Source organism: Emydura macquarii, unplaced genomic scaffold, assembly GCF_026122565.2.
Source record: "Emydura macquarii macquarii isolate MOO-44397 ecotype Brisbane River unplaced genomic scaffold, CSIRO-AGI_Emac_v2 contig_554, whole genome shotgun sequence".
NCBI lineage: Eukaryota > Metazoa > Chordata > Testudines > Chelidae > Emydura > Emydura macquarii.
In genome coordinates this window covers 715792-733195 of record NW_027130691.1, presented here as the reverse complement: position 1 = coordinate 733195, position 17404 = coordinate 715792, and the positions used below count along the sequence as shown (strand labels likewise).

The following is a 17404-nucleotide window of genomic DNA, read 5'->3' as shown; positions in this document are numbered from 1 at the left end:
ACAGTCCTCAGCACAAACAAACAGTCTTGTGGAACCAAGTCATCCCTGGCCTGCAGTGACCATCCCTGGCCTGACATCTCCCTCCTCTGGGCTCAGGGCAGACTAGCTTTACAGAGAGACTTTGTGGGGACTCGAGTTTAGTCATTAATCCTCTCCCTGCTTTAAAGGACCTTTCAGAATGCGGCCATTCTCCCGTCTTGTCATAGTGTGTGCGGCCTGGCACAGAGCCCGGGCTGATAACAGCACAGGTCTGCAGGGCCAGAGACTGTCTCAGACACACAGACTCACATTCCTACCTCTCTCCCATCCCCTGCAGACATCAAGTCATGGGGTAATCCATCTCCTTACCTTCCTGCAAGTACATCACAGCCTGAGAGTAGTTCTGCAGGGCATGGTGTGTCCTCCCGAGGCTGCTGTAGGACACAGTTTTGGCCACCAAGTCGTTCATTTGAGCTGCAATGCTGAGATGCTGCTCCTGATACACCACTGCCCTCTCATAGGTGCCCAGCGACTCGTACGTTAACCCCAGGTTCCCATAGGCCCTGCCCTGGCATGTGGGATTGCTGGTCTCTTCTGCAATCTGCAGGTCCAGCTGGTGGTACTGCAGAGCCGTGTCGTACTCGCCCATTTGCTGATAGACGCCCCCCAGGCCGCAGGCGGCGTCGCTCTCCAGAGCCCGGTCTTTCATTTCTCGGGCAAGGTTTAGCTGGCGTTCCAGGCAGGATATGGCTTGCTCGTAATTTCCTAATTGGCTGTGCAGACTCCCCAGCTCCCCGTAGGCCTGAGCTTTGTTGAACGCCTCCCCGAGTTCATGGGCCACCACCAGCCTCTTTTCAAAGCACACTAGAGCCTGCTGCAAACTTCCCATTGCCCTGTGGGGAGAGAACAGCAGCATTTATCTTGCCTGTGCAGGCGTGAAATGAAAACCATCTTTCCCTAGCACCTCCTAGAGAGAACCGCTGCTCTGCAGCCGGCTCAATCTGTCATGGCCCCTCGCTGCCAGGTCCGGAGGAAGTTCACAGCCACCATCACTGAACGGGCCAGGCACCCGAGAGTCAATGGCAAGAGAGACTCTGAAGGTCACAATCAGGCCCAAAGGACTGTCCAGGCCTCCTCAGCATCCCTTGTAAACACCTAACTCCAGGACTCCCGGAACGGGGAAATGGAAGTTTCACTATTCAAGCCAACAGCACAGCCCGAATAACCTTCCCCCGCCCATCCAGACAGCTGCCATGCCACACCCCCAGCACTGACATCCTGCCCCCCACAGCTGTGCACACCCACAGCCCGGTGCCCTCCACAGCCACACATCCCAGATCAGTGGACATACAGCCGCACAGGTCCCCATGCCCCTCCATAGCCTACACCCTCTGCCACAAGCATCTGTGTACATACAGCCTCACAGCCCCATGCCCGCCACAGCCACACACCCCACACACAGCTGTACACAGAGACCTGCACAGTCCTCCTTCAAAGCCTACAGCCTTCCAACTGACATTTGTACACCCACACCTCCACAACCCCCCATGCCTCTTCACAGCCACACACCCCACACACATCTGGACACATACACCTGCACCGTCCCCAGGCCCTCCAGAGCCATATACACACACACAGCACAGCCACACACCACACACACATCTGGACACATACACCCCCACAGCTCTACAGTCACACATCCACACACACCACCACCCACACAAATGCATCTGTAAAGTTCCCCCTTTCCCATTCACCCATACTCCTATCTCTCACAGCATACATATACCCTGCCCCACCCCCACCTGCTCATCCACATCTGTTTACACACGCACACTCCTTCTCTCTCCCCCAGCACACACACAGCTTGCTAACCAGTGACTGCATAGTGAGAGAGAAATCCAGCATGTTGTCTTGCTTCTGTGTTCGCAGGTTGGTTCCTTGACACAACCTGTTGGGAGCATGTGCGCCGTGTGCTGGCTGAGAACTGAATGATGTCAACAGTTAAGATAACCCTAGAGAACAGAACCACCATTCAGGGTATTTTCACTCATTCACTTTCAACACATTTCTCATTGCCACGACTCCTGCAATATCCAGCCTTTGGCATGAGTTACCTGTGCCCGTTGCCCAGGCCTCGATAGGCCTTCGCCTGGTCCTGCATGCGATTTAAGCTCTGAGCTACGGACAAGTACTGTTCATAATACTTTATGGCTTCTTCATAATCTCCTAGAGCCTCGTAACAATCCCCCAGGTTTCCGTATGCCCGGCCTCTGTCCAGCACTGCCTCGCTTCCGCTCAGCTGCTGCAGCATGGCCAGCTGCTGCTCAAAGTACCCAATAGCTTCCTCCATGACATTCATGTTCATCTTGGTGATGCCCATGTTGCCATAGACTTGGGCCTCTATACTGGGGTCCTTCAGCTTCTGTCCAAGTTCCAGCTGTTCTTCATAGCACTTGAATGCCATGGTGTACTTCCCCAGGGACATGTACACGGCAGCAAGGTGGCCATGGGCTCTGCATTCCCCCGGCATATCCCCCAGCTCTTGGTACACTTCCAGCTCCTGCGTATGGTACCCCAAGGCCTTGTCATATTTTTGTATCATCCTGTACGCAGAACCCAAGGCTGCATAGGCGCTGGCCTCCAGTCTCCTGTCTTTGACATGATGGGATAAGCTCAGCTGCTGCTCATAGAATTTTATTGCACCATTTACATCTTTTTTACATACAAAAATATCCCCCAGGTTCCCAAGAGCCCGGAATTTGGCTTGGGAATTGTTCAGAGACTGGGCCAGAGACAGCAGGTACTTCTGGCACTCCTCTGCTTTGCTGAAGTCCAGTAAGGCCTTGAACGCCAGGCCCAGGTTGCAGTAGGCCTTGGCTTGGCTCAGCTTGTCGTGCAGATCCTTTGCTAAGGCGAGATCCTGCTCATAGTACTTCACAGCCTCCTCGTAGTTCCCAAGGCAATAATGGGCATAGCCAAGGTTGTGGCAAACTTTCCCCTCCCCCTCCATGTCCTGCAGCTCAGGGGACAGGCGCAGGTATTGCTCATAGTATGGGGCAGCCTGCGCGTACTCTCCTCGTGAGCAATGGAAGTTACCCAGGTTGCTGAGGGCCCGGGCCTCACTCTGTACGTCCCGTAGCTCCCGGGCAATGTTGAGGTGGTTTTGGTAGTGCTGCAGGGCCCGGTCGTGGGCGCCTAAGGCCTGATACGCCACTGCTAAGTTCCCGTGGGTGGATGCCTGGGAGGCCCGATCATTCACCTCCATGGAAATCTGCAGCTCCTGTCGGTGGTATTTAACAGCCTGGTCGTAGGCGCCCAGGGCGTTGTAGGCGTTGCCCATGTTGCCGTAGGCTCGGCCCTGAGCTCCGTAGTCACTCAGCTCCTGGGCGATGCACAGGTGAGTTTTGTGGAGCTTCAGGGCAGAGTCGTAGTCGCCTTTCATCTGGTGAATGATCCCTGCGATGTAATGGGAACAGGGATTAAACAGAGATACAGCCCCAGCCCTGCCCCCAACCCATACCGCGGCTTTCCGCACAGCACCGCCCCCAGCCCTACATGGCGACCTTCCCCCACAGCACCCACAACCCCATCCCTTCCCTCTACCACTGGGAATAGCCCCCAGCCTCAAACACTGACCCTTCCCCACAGCACCAGGCCCAGCCTTGCAGCCCCACAGCCTGGGGAAAAAGCCCCATTTCTCAGGAGCACTGCAGGGGGTTCTTTAGCGTCAGATGTGCTTTCCCGTCCAGGCCAAGTATTCCAGCCTCTTCAGGCTGTTCCAGGGCAAGGGTCCTGGTGGCTCACGCACAGACCCACACTGGAGAGAGCCGCCTTGCAGCCATCACTGCGGGGCACAGAGGATGACGTCTGAGCAGCAAAGATGGAAGCCGCGGGCAGCTGGGCGCTCAGCACCTGGACCAGAGATGGCAGCTGGGCGCTCAGCACCTCTAAAGACACTTGTCCAAAGTGATGGAGCTAGTCCGTGGAAGAGCTGGGAGCAGAGCCCAGAGACGTCAGACAGAAGGAGAACACACAGTGAGTGCCACAGGCAGCGAGCAGCTGGGGACCAGGCAGGACACCAGGGGTCAGAGGTGCAGAGCCAAGCATTGGGATCAGGACTGAGGGGCAGGGGAAGGGGGCAGAGGCAGAGGGGCTGAGTCTGTGACTGGGAATCGTGAGTCTGCTCAGCACAGAGCACCACACAGGCTGCAGTGTGGAGCCTGCAATAACTAGAAGAGAAGGACAAAGGATTTCTGCAGCCAAAAGGTGGAGAGGAGATGGCAGGAGAAGTCCTGGGAACGTGCAAGCTTTCTGTGCTCCTGGGCAAAGAACATCAGAATGGCCACACTGGGTCAGAGCCGTTGGAGGCTCAGTGCAATCACTGTCCTAGAGGCCCAGCATAGCTTCAGGTGCTTGCGTGGCTATTCTGACCCCTGCAGCATGCCATCGTCCGGCTGGCAGAGATGAACAGGACTGCTGAGTAACCTTGCAGATGTCCCGTTTCTGCACAGCACGGCAGGTGAGAGGAAACACACAGCATGTTTGCTTGCAGCTGCACACAGGTAACGGTGAAGGGAACAGAAGTTATCCTTGAACGTCTGGGGTCACTGTTTCATTGCCAAGGGGCATATTGTTACACCGCCCCTCCTGTCACCAGATGTTGTTTTGATGATCCCAATTATCATGGTAAGAATGGAATGTAGTCAAGGGTGAAAACCCAATGTAGGTAATTAGCATATGTGATAACGAGTAGAGAGGTAATTAGGTGAAGGCTGTTTATAGAAGGGTATAAGAAGTCACTACTTAGACTACTCCATCAACACCTGACTCTGCGGGAGGTGCTGCCGGTCAGACCAGAGGATCCACTGACTGCCTGGCGGGGCCCCTGAAGAAAGCCGTTCCTGTACACAGCCTTCTGAGAACTGCTGAGCTCTCCAGGCGTAGTGAGTAGGATATACTGGAGTTAATTTTAGGCTTTGTATCTAACTAGTATATCTACAGAAAACCTTGCACATTAAACCTTATTGATCTGCAAATCGGGCCTACCGTGTCTCACTGGTATCCACACTGATCACTAAGTGTCCACTATCAACAAGACCAATGGTCCATCTAGCCCAGTCTCTTGTCCGCCGCCAGAGGCCAATGCCAGCTGCTTCCGAGGGAATGAACAGAACAGGTGATCATCCAGTGACCCACCCTGTCGCCCATTCCCCACGGATGGCAAACCCTTCACTGGGGCTTAGGGAGCTACAGGATCCTCTAAAAAACGGACAGCATTTGAAGGTGCCAGGAAGTCAATAACCCCTCACCGCGGGTGCCTCACTCCCTGGAAGGCAGTCTCTGATCTCTCCAGGGGGCTCCTCCAAAGGATCGCTGTGAATGGGGAGTAGGTGAGAGAACGGTCTCTCTGCCACAGCTTGGGGGCTGCCTCAAGTACCTTAAAGATCTCAACACCACCTTAGGTCAGTTCTAGGCTCAAAGTCATCAGGTGCTGGGCCTAGTAAAGCACCCGTCCCAGAAACTCTCCCTGCCACCTGGACGCTCAGTGCCAGGGCTGGATTTACTGTGCTTTGGAGAAGTGGAAGCAATAATTGTAATACTTTACATGAAGGTGGCTCAGGAATGCAGTCACAGCGACGGATGGAGCAGCACAGAAGCAGCGAGGCCATGGTTCAGGAAGGGGGCCTGGCCAGCAGGACAGCCCGGAAGCAGCAGTGAAGCCCAAAGCACAGACAGCTTTCTCAGCTGATCACACAGCCACTCTTCAAAGGAGCAGGAACTGGCCTGCCAGTGCTGTTCTGGCTCGCACAAGGAGGTTCCAGGGCACTACGCCCAGAGAGGTGGCCTGGAATTAGCTCTGATTTAAAACAAAAGTCACCGTGAAATGGCAGTTCAGTTGAGTGTTCAGGACTTGGACAGCAGGTGGGAAAGGAGACCATGTTGCCTGCCCCAGCTGTGTGGGTGCAGCCTACATCTGTATCCCAGGAGCTTGCCTCTGAGTTCTTAACACACTCACCCAAGGAGATGTTGCTAAATTTTCATATGTGCATTGGGAGGGTCAGACAGCAGAAGAAGTAACCCCAGCAAGTCCTGGCAGGGTCCATTCCCCCCACCCCACAGTCTGTTCCGCCCATGACAGACAATCAGCTTTCCAACCGATGCCACCAACACACTGCGCATTACACAGAAACAACATAACAATAACTATGAGCAGAACAACTTGGACGTGCCAATAATCAAGTGAGCCCTACACAGCACCGCTAGCCCCAGGGGCAGGTGTGCAGATGGTGACTGACAATCACACCTGAGAGGCAGGGGAAAGCCAGTCTCCACGTGTCTGTCCTATACTTGCTGCACAAGCAGGAAGCCTCAAGTTTCAGTTGCCTTCCAACGACGGGTGCACGCTGCATTGGTTGTGCTAATGAGACGCTGCACTTTCTTCTAAGGAGCGCTGGGTCCTTTGCAGACATCCATGAACAGGCCTGGAGTCTCAAAACCTGCTGAAGAGGGCACTGCACAGAATGAATAACGGAACCAGGAGGACAAATGCAAGTATCAGCACCTCATCCCAAAGAGAAGAGACTGCCGACTCCAGGACAGAACAACAGGAGCACCAGGGTGGAAGGAGAGACGCGGCAGTGGGAGAATGACAGGGGGACTGGCTGCCGCTGATCCAGTAGAAACTGGGAGCTATGATGTGGCAGCATGTTTGATCCAGCTCTTGTTTTGTCCTTACAAACACAAATGCGAAGACAGATGGTTTTACAAGCAGGGCTGGAATGTGACAGTTGACATTTGGTTTCCTGAGGCAATTTGGAGCTAAGAGATTCATTTTAAAAATTCATATTGGATTGAAAACCCAAGTCCCAGTATGTGAGTGTGAAATATTCTGGCCAGATTAACCGTATTTCTATCAAAGCAAGTTATTCATAAATGCGACTCATTTTCCTACTCACATGAGGTTTCAGGGTAAGGCAATTCAGAAGACACAGGCAGAGTGAAAGAGGATTTGAAATGAGTCCTGGGCTGCTGCTGACAATTCTCTGTTTTTTGCACTGTACCGGTGAATACATTTGAGTGTATGAAATGGAGGGACTGATGGGACTGGCGTGAGGGGCCAAATGCCATGCAAGCTGCCCCCACAACTTTGCCAATGCCCCTCAATCCTGACCTATCATACCCCTTATTGCTCCATTCCTGGGACCCACAGCTGCGCCACTGCACCTCCGCCCTTCCCTCTAGCCCCTCCTGCTATTCCTGTCCGGGGGCTCTGGCCTTTCAGTCCTAACCTGCAGTCTTCCTGCTATGCCAGCCGTGGGAAGCAGATCTGGACAAACATCACATGAAACTAGGATGGGTCCCACAAGTTTCACATGTGCCCTCTGTGGGTCTGAAGGCTCCAGAGCTCTCCCTCATTACACCCCCAAGCCCCGGAGTCTCCATTCTCACAGCCAAAGCAATGAGGTGAGAGGACATCTCGGGATCCATGATAACTTGAGACTTTATAAGACAGATTTGGATCTGAGCTTCGTCTACTTTTAAAGACACAAACTACCTTGCCCTCCTCCAGTGCTTTTCAGCAGGGAGCTGGGACGGCTTTACAATTATCAGCTAGCACCAGCACAACCCTACTGTGAGGCAGGCAATGGAGATGTAAGTATCACTGAAATGCAGCCATCTCTGGGGTGCAAGAAGGCAGCTGCTTAACTGCACACAGCAGGTTATCACAGGAAGGAAGGAAGAATCCTGTATCCAGAACTACCGAGGTGGAATTTGACCAGGACAACAAGCTAATGAAGAGTTAATATTGTGACAGAACAGTCCCTGTAAAGATCCCACACTGTCCTCAGGAGGTATGAGGATAGAACTGAACTGGGGTACCTGCAGTGGGAACACTACGGGCCATGCAGGCTGTGAATAAGCAGAGCCTGTGCTGGCTGTAAAGAGGGTGCACACAGGGCTCTGTCCAGTCTGTTAATCACTTGCTTTCCTTTCTGCCGGCTTGTCCACATGCCGTGGCCCAGCGGAGCTGCCATGACATCAGTGTGAGCAGCTAAGCCCGTCCCACAGTGACATAATGCAGCAGGGCCCACGCATGGAAAAGCTAAACACATGGCTCACTGAAAACCACAACCCAGAAAGCTTTGCTTTCCAAAACAAATGGAGCGGTAAACATTTCCTAACCTGCTCCTGCTGCAGGGACAGATTCCTCTGAGGTGCACGATACATAACCACTTCCCATCACAGGCAGAAGAGCTATGGGGGACCCTACCCATCTCCTCCAAGGGTGCACTCATCAGATGGGGATGAGGGCTGTGTGTGAAAAGGGTACGGGTGGGGCGAAGGCTGTACGAATGCGCTGGAGAGATTATTTGAGATGCTTTCAGTGGGGGTTATGAGATAGGGTAACTAGATTTTGAAATAAAAACCAGAACCTCTGTCCTGGGTCAGGCGGAGAAGGTGGTTATCGTGGGTCTTGGTCCATGAGGAAAAGGGGAAAAAATGTTCATTCATCCAATGCCCTCAGCCAAGAAACTGCACTGCTACAGACTGGGGACCAACTAGCTATGCAGCAGTTCAGCAGAAAAGGACCTGGGGGTAACAGTGGACCAGAAGCTGGATATGAGTCAGCAGTGTGCCCTGGTTGTCAAGAAGGCTAACGGCATATTGGGCTGCATTAGTAGGAGCACTGCCAGCAGATCGCGGGAAGTGATTATCCCCCTCTATTTGGCATTGGTGAGGCCTCATCTGGAGTATTGTGTCCAGTTTTGGGTCCCCCACTACAGAAAGGGTGTGGACAAATTGGATGAGTCCAGTGGAGGGCAACAAAAATGATGAGGGGGCTGGAGCACAAGACGTATGAGGAGAGGCTGAGGGAACTGGGCTTGTTTAGTCTGCAGAAGAGAAGAGTGAGGAGGGATTTGATAGCGGCCTTTAACTACCTGGAAGGGGGTTCCAGGGAGGATGGGGCTAGGCTGTTCTCAGTGGTGGCAGATGACAGAACAAGGAGCAACAGTCTCAAGTTGCAGGGGGGGAGGTCTAGGTTGGACATTAGGAAAAAGTTTTTCCCTGGGAGGGTGGTGAAGCACTGGAATGGGTTACCTGGGGAGGTGGTGGAATCTCCATCCTCAGAGGTTTTTAAGCCCCAGCTTGACAAAGCCCTGGCTGGGATGATTTAGCAGAGGTTGGTCCTGCTTTGAGCGGGGGTTGGACTAGACACCTCCTGAGGTCCCTGCCAACCCTCGTCTTCTCTGATTCCAGGATAACCTGAGCCATACTTGGCTCGTTTGCGGTGTTGCCACTGATGGTTTGGACCCCTTCATCACACCGCCCTCCTACCACTGCAGCCCTTCGGCTGCCCAGGCCCAATGCACTTGTCTGCCTCCTTCTGCCTTTACCCACTTTCCCTCTTCAATAAGCTCTTGCTCTCCCCCACTCTATCCTAAACTCAACTGCTTGTAGCCCTGGGCCTAGCCCCGGATGTCTGTGCTGCTCCCCCTGCCCATGGCTGGTTGGTGGATTTTTAGTTTGCAAGCAATCTGGAGCAGGGACCCTCTCACTTCCTCTGTACAGTGCACAGCACAATGGGGCCCAGCCCTGATGGGCATCTTTGGGTCCTACCGTAACAACAATGGAACGGCTCCGTAAACATCTTGCTGACAGAGGCCCATCGGTGGTCCTCTACTTGGTCAGCAACTGCTGTCAGGCCTGACATACTCACTACACCTAACACACTGTGTTCATGATCTAGATGTAAAAGGTGCCATGTAAGATACCATATACAAACGCTGGTCCCAAAGATCACTGTGGGGTGTATGTATGGGGTGTGTAAAAAGGGTTCTTAACAGGTGCTAGAATTATGTTCGTAAAATGTGGTTAGCAAGGAATGAGTGAGCACAGACTGCCTTAGACACAGGAATGTGTATTTGCTTTTCTGACCGGCCTGGTTGTCAGCCAGAGACAACAAAGGTATATTTACATATAAGGTACCAATGCTATCAAGCAAGGGGAAGACAGCATGGTGTCCACACCCCAGTAGGAGAGGGAAACTTTGTCTGGGGATACACTTCAAAGAATACATTTCAAAGATTTACTGGGCTGACCTTCAACTAAATCAATTGACTGTGTACAACATTACCGCATGAAAGAAGTGTAGCGAGTAAGGTCTTTTATGAAAACCGGTGACACCCTGGCGATTGATATCATTGGGAAATGTCCATTAACACTACATGAGGAATTGCTTCGAAGACTGTGACCAACATAGCGAGAATGGGGTTTTCCCCCAGCCAGACGGGATGGCAGCTCTGCCTGTCTCCAGTGTAAACTGAACATTATGGAATCGAAACAGTGTAAGCTCCATCTGCATACAAATCAGCAGGGGGATGGAAGCCCACAGGAAGGGAGGAATGTCAGGAAGCTCCTGCCTTTTGTAACAGGGTCAATGAACTTTGGGAGATACACGCAGAAACAGAAGCCATTTTAGTATCCGTCACTTGGAGAATTAAGGGGCCAGAGCTCTTGCAATCACAGAACACTGGATTCTTTAATCAAGGGGGCTGAAGACTCTGGGAATTGTGCTGAGATGAGAAACCTGCTCAGGCAAAGATTTTAACTTGCTGAAATGCAGTTTTAGGCTTAGAAGCAGAGTTTACTTTTGTTGGCTTGTAGCCCTTTCTAGCTTTACGCCTTATTCTTGGTATCACTCAATGATGTGTCTTTTTGTTCAATGAACTCGTTTTACAAATCCATGCTATGACGGAACGAAGAGTGTTTGTCAAATCCCAGTGAAATGAATGAGCTGCAGTGTACTATCTCTTGAAAGGAACAACAAACTTAATAACTTCTGTCTGTGTCCAGGAGAGGGCTGGACCCTTGAGGGAGACACTCTGGGGAACTCAGGGCCTGCTTCTTACTTATAAAGCAAGGTTTGGCCTGGCAGAGTCCTGAAGTGTTTGCTGGCAAGACAGACAAGCAGGTGTGGCAGGAAGCTGTCACATCTTGACAGAAGCAGAGCTCTCATTTGCTGAGGCTAAGAGGGGTAACAGAGTAACTCACAACTCTGGAACCCCAGCAGGTTGTCACAGGGCAGATTTGAGATGGGAAGGTCATTAAAAGAACTGGGCAGTGAACGAGTGACCTGCATGCTTGTATGCTGGCTGTTGATGTCAGGAGTGTGAACCACAGGGGCACGCGGAGTTGCAGGGCAGGTGGTGACAATGCCTTAGCTGGTCTGGGCTGACCCCTGAGGAAAAAGCAAAAGCAGAATTTTGGGTTTTAGCACATAAATATTAAGAGCGACTTTGAAAGAGCTGGGACAATAGCTCCATGAAAGCGCCAAGCTTCAGGAATCAGCTTCATGCATCGGAGAGCTCCGAGTTAGCGTTCCAGGCACCACGATGGGTGAGGGCAACACTGTTGTAGAAAAATAATGACAGTTCTAAAGGCATGACTATTCAGAAAACCATTCCAAGGGCTCTCCCCCCTCCTTGCCCTCCCCCTGAGCCGAGCCAGCTACTGGCTCCACCAAGCACAGGGGAAAATGATGTGTTACTGACACATGTCAGATGGAGAGATCAAAATGATGGTGGTTTGTCACTGCTAAGAAATGGGAGCAGGCACAAATTAAAGGTGAGCAGCAGCATGAGCGAGACCTGACTACTGGCTCCTGGAGTAAAGCCATCATCAAGGAGAAACTGACTCAAATCACGCAGATGGCAGGAGACGCTCATCAGGCTTTTGAAGAGCAGCCAGAACTGGACAGCTGCAATCAATTCCTCTCTCTTCTTTGCAGCCTTCCTAAGTCATGTACCACTGTGTGGAACGTGTAATCTGCTCAGTCTCCCTGCCTTCAGCACCCGCTCTGCTGATGCAGGAAAATGAAACTCCCCTCTGTGACGGGAGTGAGACATCACAGAGCGTTTATCTGTACATGAAAGGCTGACAAATACAAATAACGTGAGATTAGAAGAGAGCTGATTATTCTGCGAATTCCTCCTGATTCTGTCATGTTTGAAGTTATGTGAAGGAGATAAAAGGCATCAAGGAATCTAAAAAATAATGAATGCACTGTCCCCTCTAACCCCCCCAACTCCCTTCCTGAGCTGATGCATCCATGCGCTGCCCTCAAGAACAGCCTTGGAAAGAGCAAGTGAGCGTGTGCCCCGTCTATGCAGGGAATGCTGGGCCCATGGGATGTGCAGCCATCACTTCCTTTAACTTCCAGCTCCCCAAAGCCCAGCTCAGCTCCTGCTTCGCAGTGGGGCATCTGCTAGCAGTTTCTCTCCTCTGACCAGGTCCATGCTACATGGTGACCACAAGTTTCTCAGGGAGAGGTTCCTCTGGCTTCTACAAAGCCCCTCAGGCTCATAGTCTGAATCAGATTCATGCTATACAGTTCTCCCGACTGTCTCTGGTTCTCATTTCTCTGGCTTGCCCTGGCCTTTGTTCCTAAAGCAGTACCACGGAAAGATGCCACTGACTAGGCAAAGATCTAGTTTCTTTGCAAGGTGGGGGGAATTCATTCAGCATTCAAGAGGGAGTTCTCATAAGCCCATGAAAGAGAGCCTGGTGCGCAGTCCTCTCTCTCCAATCTGGAGCTCACGCATCCCAGAGATGCAGCTTCGGTGTGAAGAATGGGAGAAATTAACTTCTACTGCTCATCATTAAGAAGTCCACGATTAGCCAGTCACCCTCTGCCCCCAGGATTTGTTTCTCCGCAGACGAGGAGATAGCTGGGTTCTCTCAGATACCACTGGTCAGTGCCTGTGATAGTGGCCACTGAAGCAATCAAGAACAATCTGTCACTCACCCACCCAGTTCCCATGGGCTCATTCGTGACTAGCAGTTGCAGTGTCCTACTGAATAAAACCTGTGTCCAGTTTAAAGGTAAAAGGTTAACAACCTGAATCCTCTCAACAGGCAGACACAGGAGCCCCATGGTGCTGTGTTTCAAAAAGGGAAAGTAACTCTTTGATGGCAGAATTGCTGGCAAGGAGCCAGGTCTGGGCACTCTGCCACACTGCAGGACGGGAAAGAGAGGAGTTACTGGGGCTGGATTCCTAGAGCAAGGCTCTTCTTCGATGTATCGCGACATGGGAGCACCAGGGAGCCGGAACTGCCCTGACCTAAGGAGAAGCATCCAGGGGCTCTGAAGGTAGTTTCCCACCAGAGGCACAGGGACAGCTGCTCCTCAAGCACTTCTCCCCTTTGCAGGTGATGGCTACAAGACAGAGCTTGGGGATTAAAGGCACCAGGGACACTAACTGGTTGCATTGACAGGGAACATCCTGCACCTTCTTGCTCTGCAGTTTCTCGAAAGGGCCATGCTCCATGCAAGTAGCAGACCCTGCAGCATGGGAACCATCAGATACCAGAACTATTACATTTCTCTGCTTTCCTTCAAAGCCAAAATGAAGGCTTGTCGGCAGATGGGAGATGAAGCTAGGCAGCTTCAGATGTTCCAGTCGATCTCTTTAATACCACCACAGATGAAAACCAATCAGTGAGCAAATGTTTACAAATAGCTGCGCGAGACAAAGCTGAGAAAGTGGCATAACAGAGCAGAAAACGGGAGTCTCCATTCTCCTCCTCCGCAGGACCTATTACTAAGCTAGGCTGGTGGGAGCCTGTCTCACCATGTGTGCAGGTCACATGAGCGGTAAGGATCCAGAAACACACTGTCACTTCAAAACACCAAGAGACTGACTCATTCACACAGCTATAATTGGGTACTTCAAAAGGAAAGAAAGCCTCTCTTCCAGGAAGCTAGCCAGCCGGGCCGCACCCCGGAGTAGTATGTAAATGATGCGTGGGAACAGGTCCAAACATAGAACCTAACAGAGACTAGGGCGGAAGGGCAAAGAAAGCTAAAGAAGGCTCATACAGCACTTCTGAGATCTGTGAACTGGGAGCAAAACATATACACTACAAAGCCAATGGGGACCTCTCCTTTCTTCGCTTAACGATTATGGCTAAGGTCAGAGATGGGTGCTCGGGGAACAGCTGTCTGAAGCTGTCTACAAAACGTTGGTATAAGTCTTTATAAATGCAACCTGAGCAGATATTGAAGAGCACAAGCATGAATGAGAACCAGCCAACGAACTGAAATGGAGCAGCCAACAAGCTGATATGGCACAGTGGCTCAAGCTCCTTCTCCCCTTACTGACCACAAAGCAAGGGCAAAACAACCCTACACAGGCAGCCCACGTTCCCAGAGAGATAAGGAGGCCTTACAAGTCAGTTTTCTTGGGTCCTGTCTAGTCTAGGACTCAAGGCATGGTGTTTGCACACATTAGCTAGGCTTCCCCATGGCTTTAACTGGACCATTTTAGCATATGTTTAAGGCACTGTGCATTGTCTGCACTAGACTTTTTTAATGTGTTAGTTAGCACATGTTAACATCACATTTTAAATCCTACTCTACATAAGACCTTAGACTGCGTTTGAACAGATCCCAGTCTGCCAGCAACCAGGATGATTAACTGCATTTTATGACTCTCAGTGAATCTCTGCGCTATGTTTGTTATCTATTTAATTTCACATCACAGGTCTCAGTAGACTTCCTACTGGGTGTTCTGCAAATCTAGAAAAATAATCCTGATGACATTAGAATGGTCATAATGTGTGGCTAAACCTCAGACGCTGAACATATAATCATGACATTCTCATAAGCAAACTAGAAAAATTGGTCTTGACAAAATTACCAGAAGGTGGGTGCACAGCTGGTTGAATGACTGTACCCAGAGAGTAGTTATCAATGGGTTTGCTGTCAAAGCTACGTATCTAGTGAGGTGCTGAAGGGGCCTGTCCTGGGTCTGGTGCTAGTCAATATTTTCATTAGCGACTTGGATAATGGGGTGGAGAGCATGCTTACAACATCTGCAGATGACACTGAGCTGGAAGGGGTTGGAAACTCTGGAGGGTGGGAGTCAAATTCAAAAAACAACCTTGACAGAATCGATCTGAAATCACCAAGATGAAATTCAATAAAGACAAATGCAAAGTATTTCACTTCAGAAGAAAAATCCAATTCTCCACTACAAAAATGGGGAATATTTGGGTAGATGGTGGTGCTGTTGAAAAGGATCTGGGGTTATAGTGGCTCACAAACCGAATATGAGTCAGCTATGTGATGCAGCTGGACAAAAGGCTAATATTCTGAGACGTATTAACAGGAATGTTATACGTAAGAGACAGCAGGTAATTGTCCCACACTACTCTGCACAGCTGAAGCCTCAACTGGAATTCTAATTCTGGGTCTAGACAAATTGGAGAGTCCAGAGGACAGCAACAAAAGCAATAAAATGTTTAGAAAACCTGACCTGTGAGAAAAGGTTAAAAAAAACTGGACGTTTAGTCTTGAGAAGACTGGGGGGGGGGGGGGAGACGACACGGACGGACGACGACGACACCTGGTAACAGTCTTCAAATACTTTAAGGGCTGTTATAAAGAGGACAGGGATCAATTGTTCTCCATGTCCACTGAAGGTAGGACAAGAAATAATGGGCAGCTAGGGAGATTTAGGTTAGCTATTAGGAAAAGCTTTCTAACCATAAGGGTAGCTAAACTCTGGAATAGGCTTCCAAGGGAGGTTGTGGAACCCCCCTCACAGGAGGCTTTTAAGAACAGATTGGCCAAAACCTGTGAGGGATGGTCTAGGTATACTTGGTCCTACCTCAGCGTGGAGGGGATGGACTAGATGAGTTCTTGAGGTCCCTCCCTTCCAGTCCTACATTTCTATGATTCTGATCGTTTTGATGTGTTTCCACTGAACTAAATGTAGTAAATGTATTTAATTCTATTCTTAGTTGCTAAATATTAAACATTTTCATTATAACAGAATTAAAAGTTATTCACTTGTTGCGTGCTGATCTGTAAAATCAGGAAGGTCAGAAGTGTGAGAACAACAGCTTAAACTACTGGTTCTCACTGAGAAGTCAGACAACATCAAACAAAAGAAGCTGTTCTTTATATATATAGGTGCTAAAACATTTGTCTGGGAAATTTCCTTAACTGGAGAACTGTTTTCATGCTTGTAAATCTCAAACAAGGTTATATGGAATTTTAACTACTTTGAAAAAGTCCCCATGGGCTGAGTCTAAACCTGAGAAATTTTACCCGGAGTCTTTTTTTATTTTTCCAAGAAGTTGCAAGATGCCTATAATGCGTCTCTTCAAATAGAACCAGAGCCTCACCACTACATCCCTGTAGTTACAATGCAACTTTGCCTTTATGATTAAAGACAAGGTTAGTACATTTAGTTCTTTGGTGCAGTTACTTGTACTTACCTGGGGAAAATCACCCTGCAAGCTTTTTAGCCTGGGACTGAATGCGCCCCACCCCACGAGAGACAGTGCATACCTGCTGTACATGCACATGGGCAAAATTAATTGCCTTTAATGGAGTCATGCCTGCTGCATCTGCCAGAGGTGAGATAGGTAGCATACTATGCATCTCGCATACATCATACACAACCCCCAAGCTACACACACAGCGTTCTATTGCAGAGTACAGTCTAGAAGGCTACTTTGGGATTTGAAATGATTATCTCTGAAAATGAGCTAAATCCCTTATAATCTCCCTCTTTGTGAAAACAAAGCAGAACCCCCAGGCCCCAGCTCTGAGAGTGAAATATACATTCCTCTCTCTGCTTCTGCATTCCAATACATGCAGCACAGACAGGATTTAGTGGGAAGCAGATGCAGAGGGAAACAGAAACTTAGCATCCATATGCAATTATTAGAGACTGTAAACTGTCCTTTGCTTACAATGTGAAGTGCCCTTTCTCCATGGCATAAGTGGAGTTAAGAGCTGCAGAGGCTGACAAGCCGCCTCTCTAGATGGTGCCTTGGAATCTGAAAACACCATCTGCTTTGCAAAGGCTGACAGCGAGAGTCCTGGTTAAACTCCACATCTCCTTGTTATGAAGGGCTTGGTAACTTGTGACTTGCCCTCAGTCCATTACCTTCTGCTTACTGACTCACAGAGCCCAGTGTATCTATCTCCCTGCAGAGCACTCTAGCAGCTGGGCTATGTTATGTGCTGTCTCTGTCTCACTGCGTATTAGATAATACAGTAAGGAGAGCCTTCCATCTAAATCAGGGAAACGCAAACACAAATGTTCTGTTGTTTCAGCAAAGAGGCCAACACGGACTTTCTGGCTCCGAAACACACATTCAGATGATACATTTTTGCCTGGCAGTGTGGTTATTTTGATGAGGTTTTGTTTTACATGTGAATTAGATGAAAGACAATTAAGACTTGACATTTAATTGGTGCTGGATGCATTTTAAATGGCACTAATGGACTTTCTCATCTAGAACTGCACATTTTGTTTTCTCAGAGTAACTTAACTCTGACAGAGAAAAGGACAGAAAGGTGCAGCTAAAGTATCAGCTGATATGGGAGGGAGATCCTGCATTT

At 50.1% G+C, this 17404-nt stretch overlaps 1 protein-coding gene across 3 annotated transcripts in view; it reads right to left on the bottom strand.

Annotated features, from left to right (window-relative positions):
- The window catches only part of TTC28 (tetratricopeptide repeat domain 28), a 358389-nt gene that overhangs the window by 57832 nt on the left and 283153 nt on the right, over positions 1 to 17404 (bottom strand). For all 3 annotated transcript variants that reach the window (XM_067539398.1, XM_067539400.1, XM_067539399.1), the window contains 2 exons: positions 2097 to 3438; positions 349 to 872 (listed from right to left, as the gene is read on the bottom strand). In XM_067539398.1, coding sequence (XP_067395499.1) covers positions 349 to 872; positions 2097 to 3438 — 1866 coding nt within the window. The remainder of the gene's footprint in view (positions 1 to 348; positions 873 to 2096; positions 3439 to 17404) is intronic.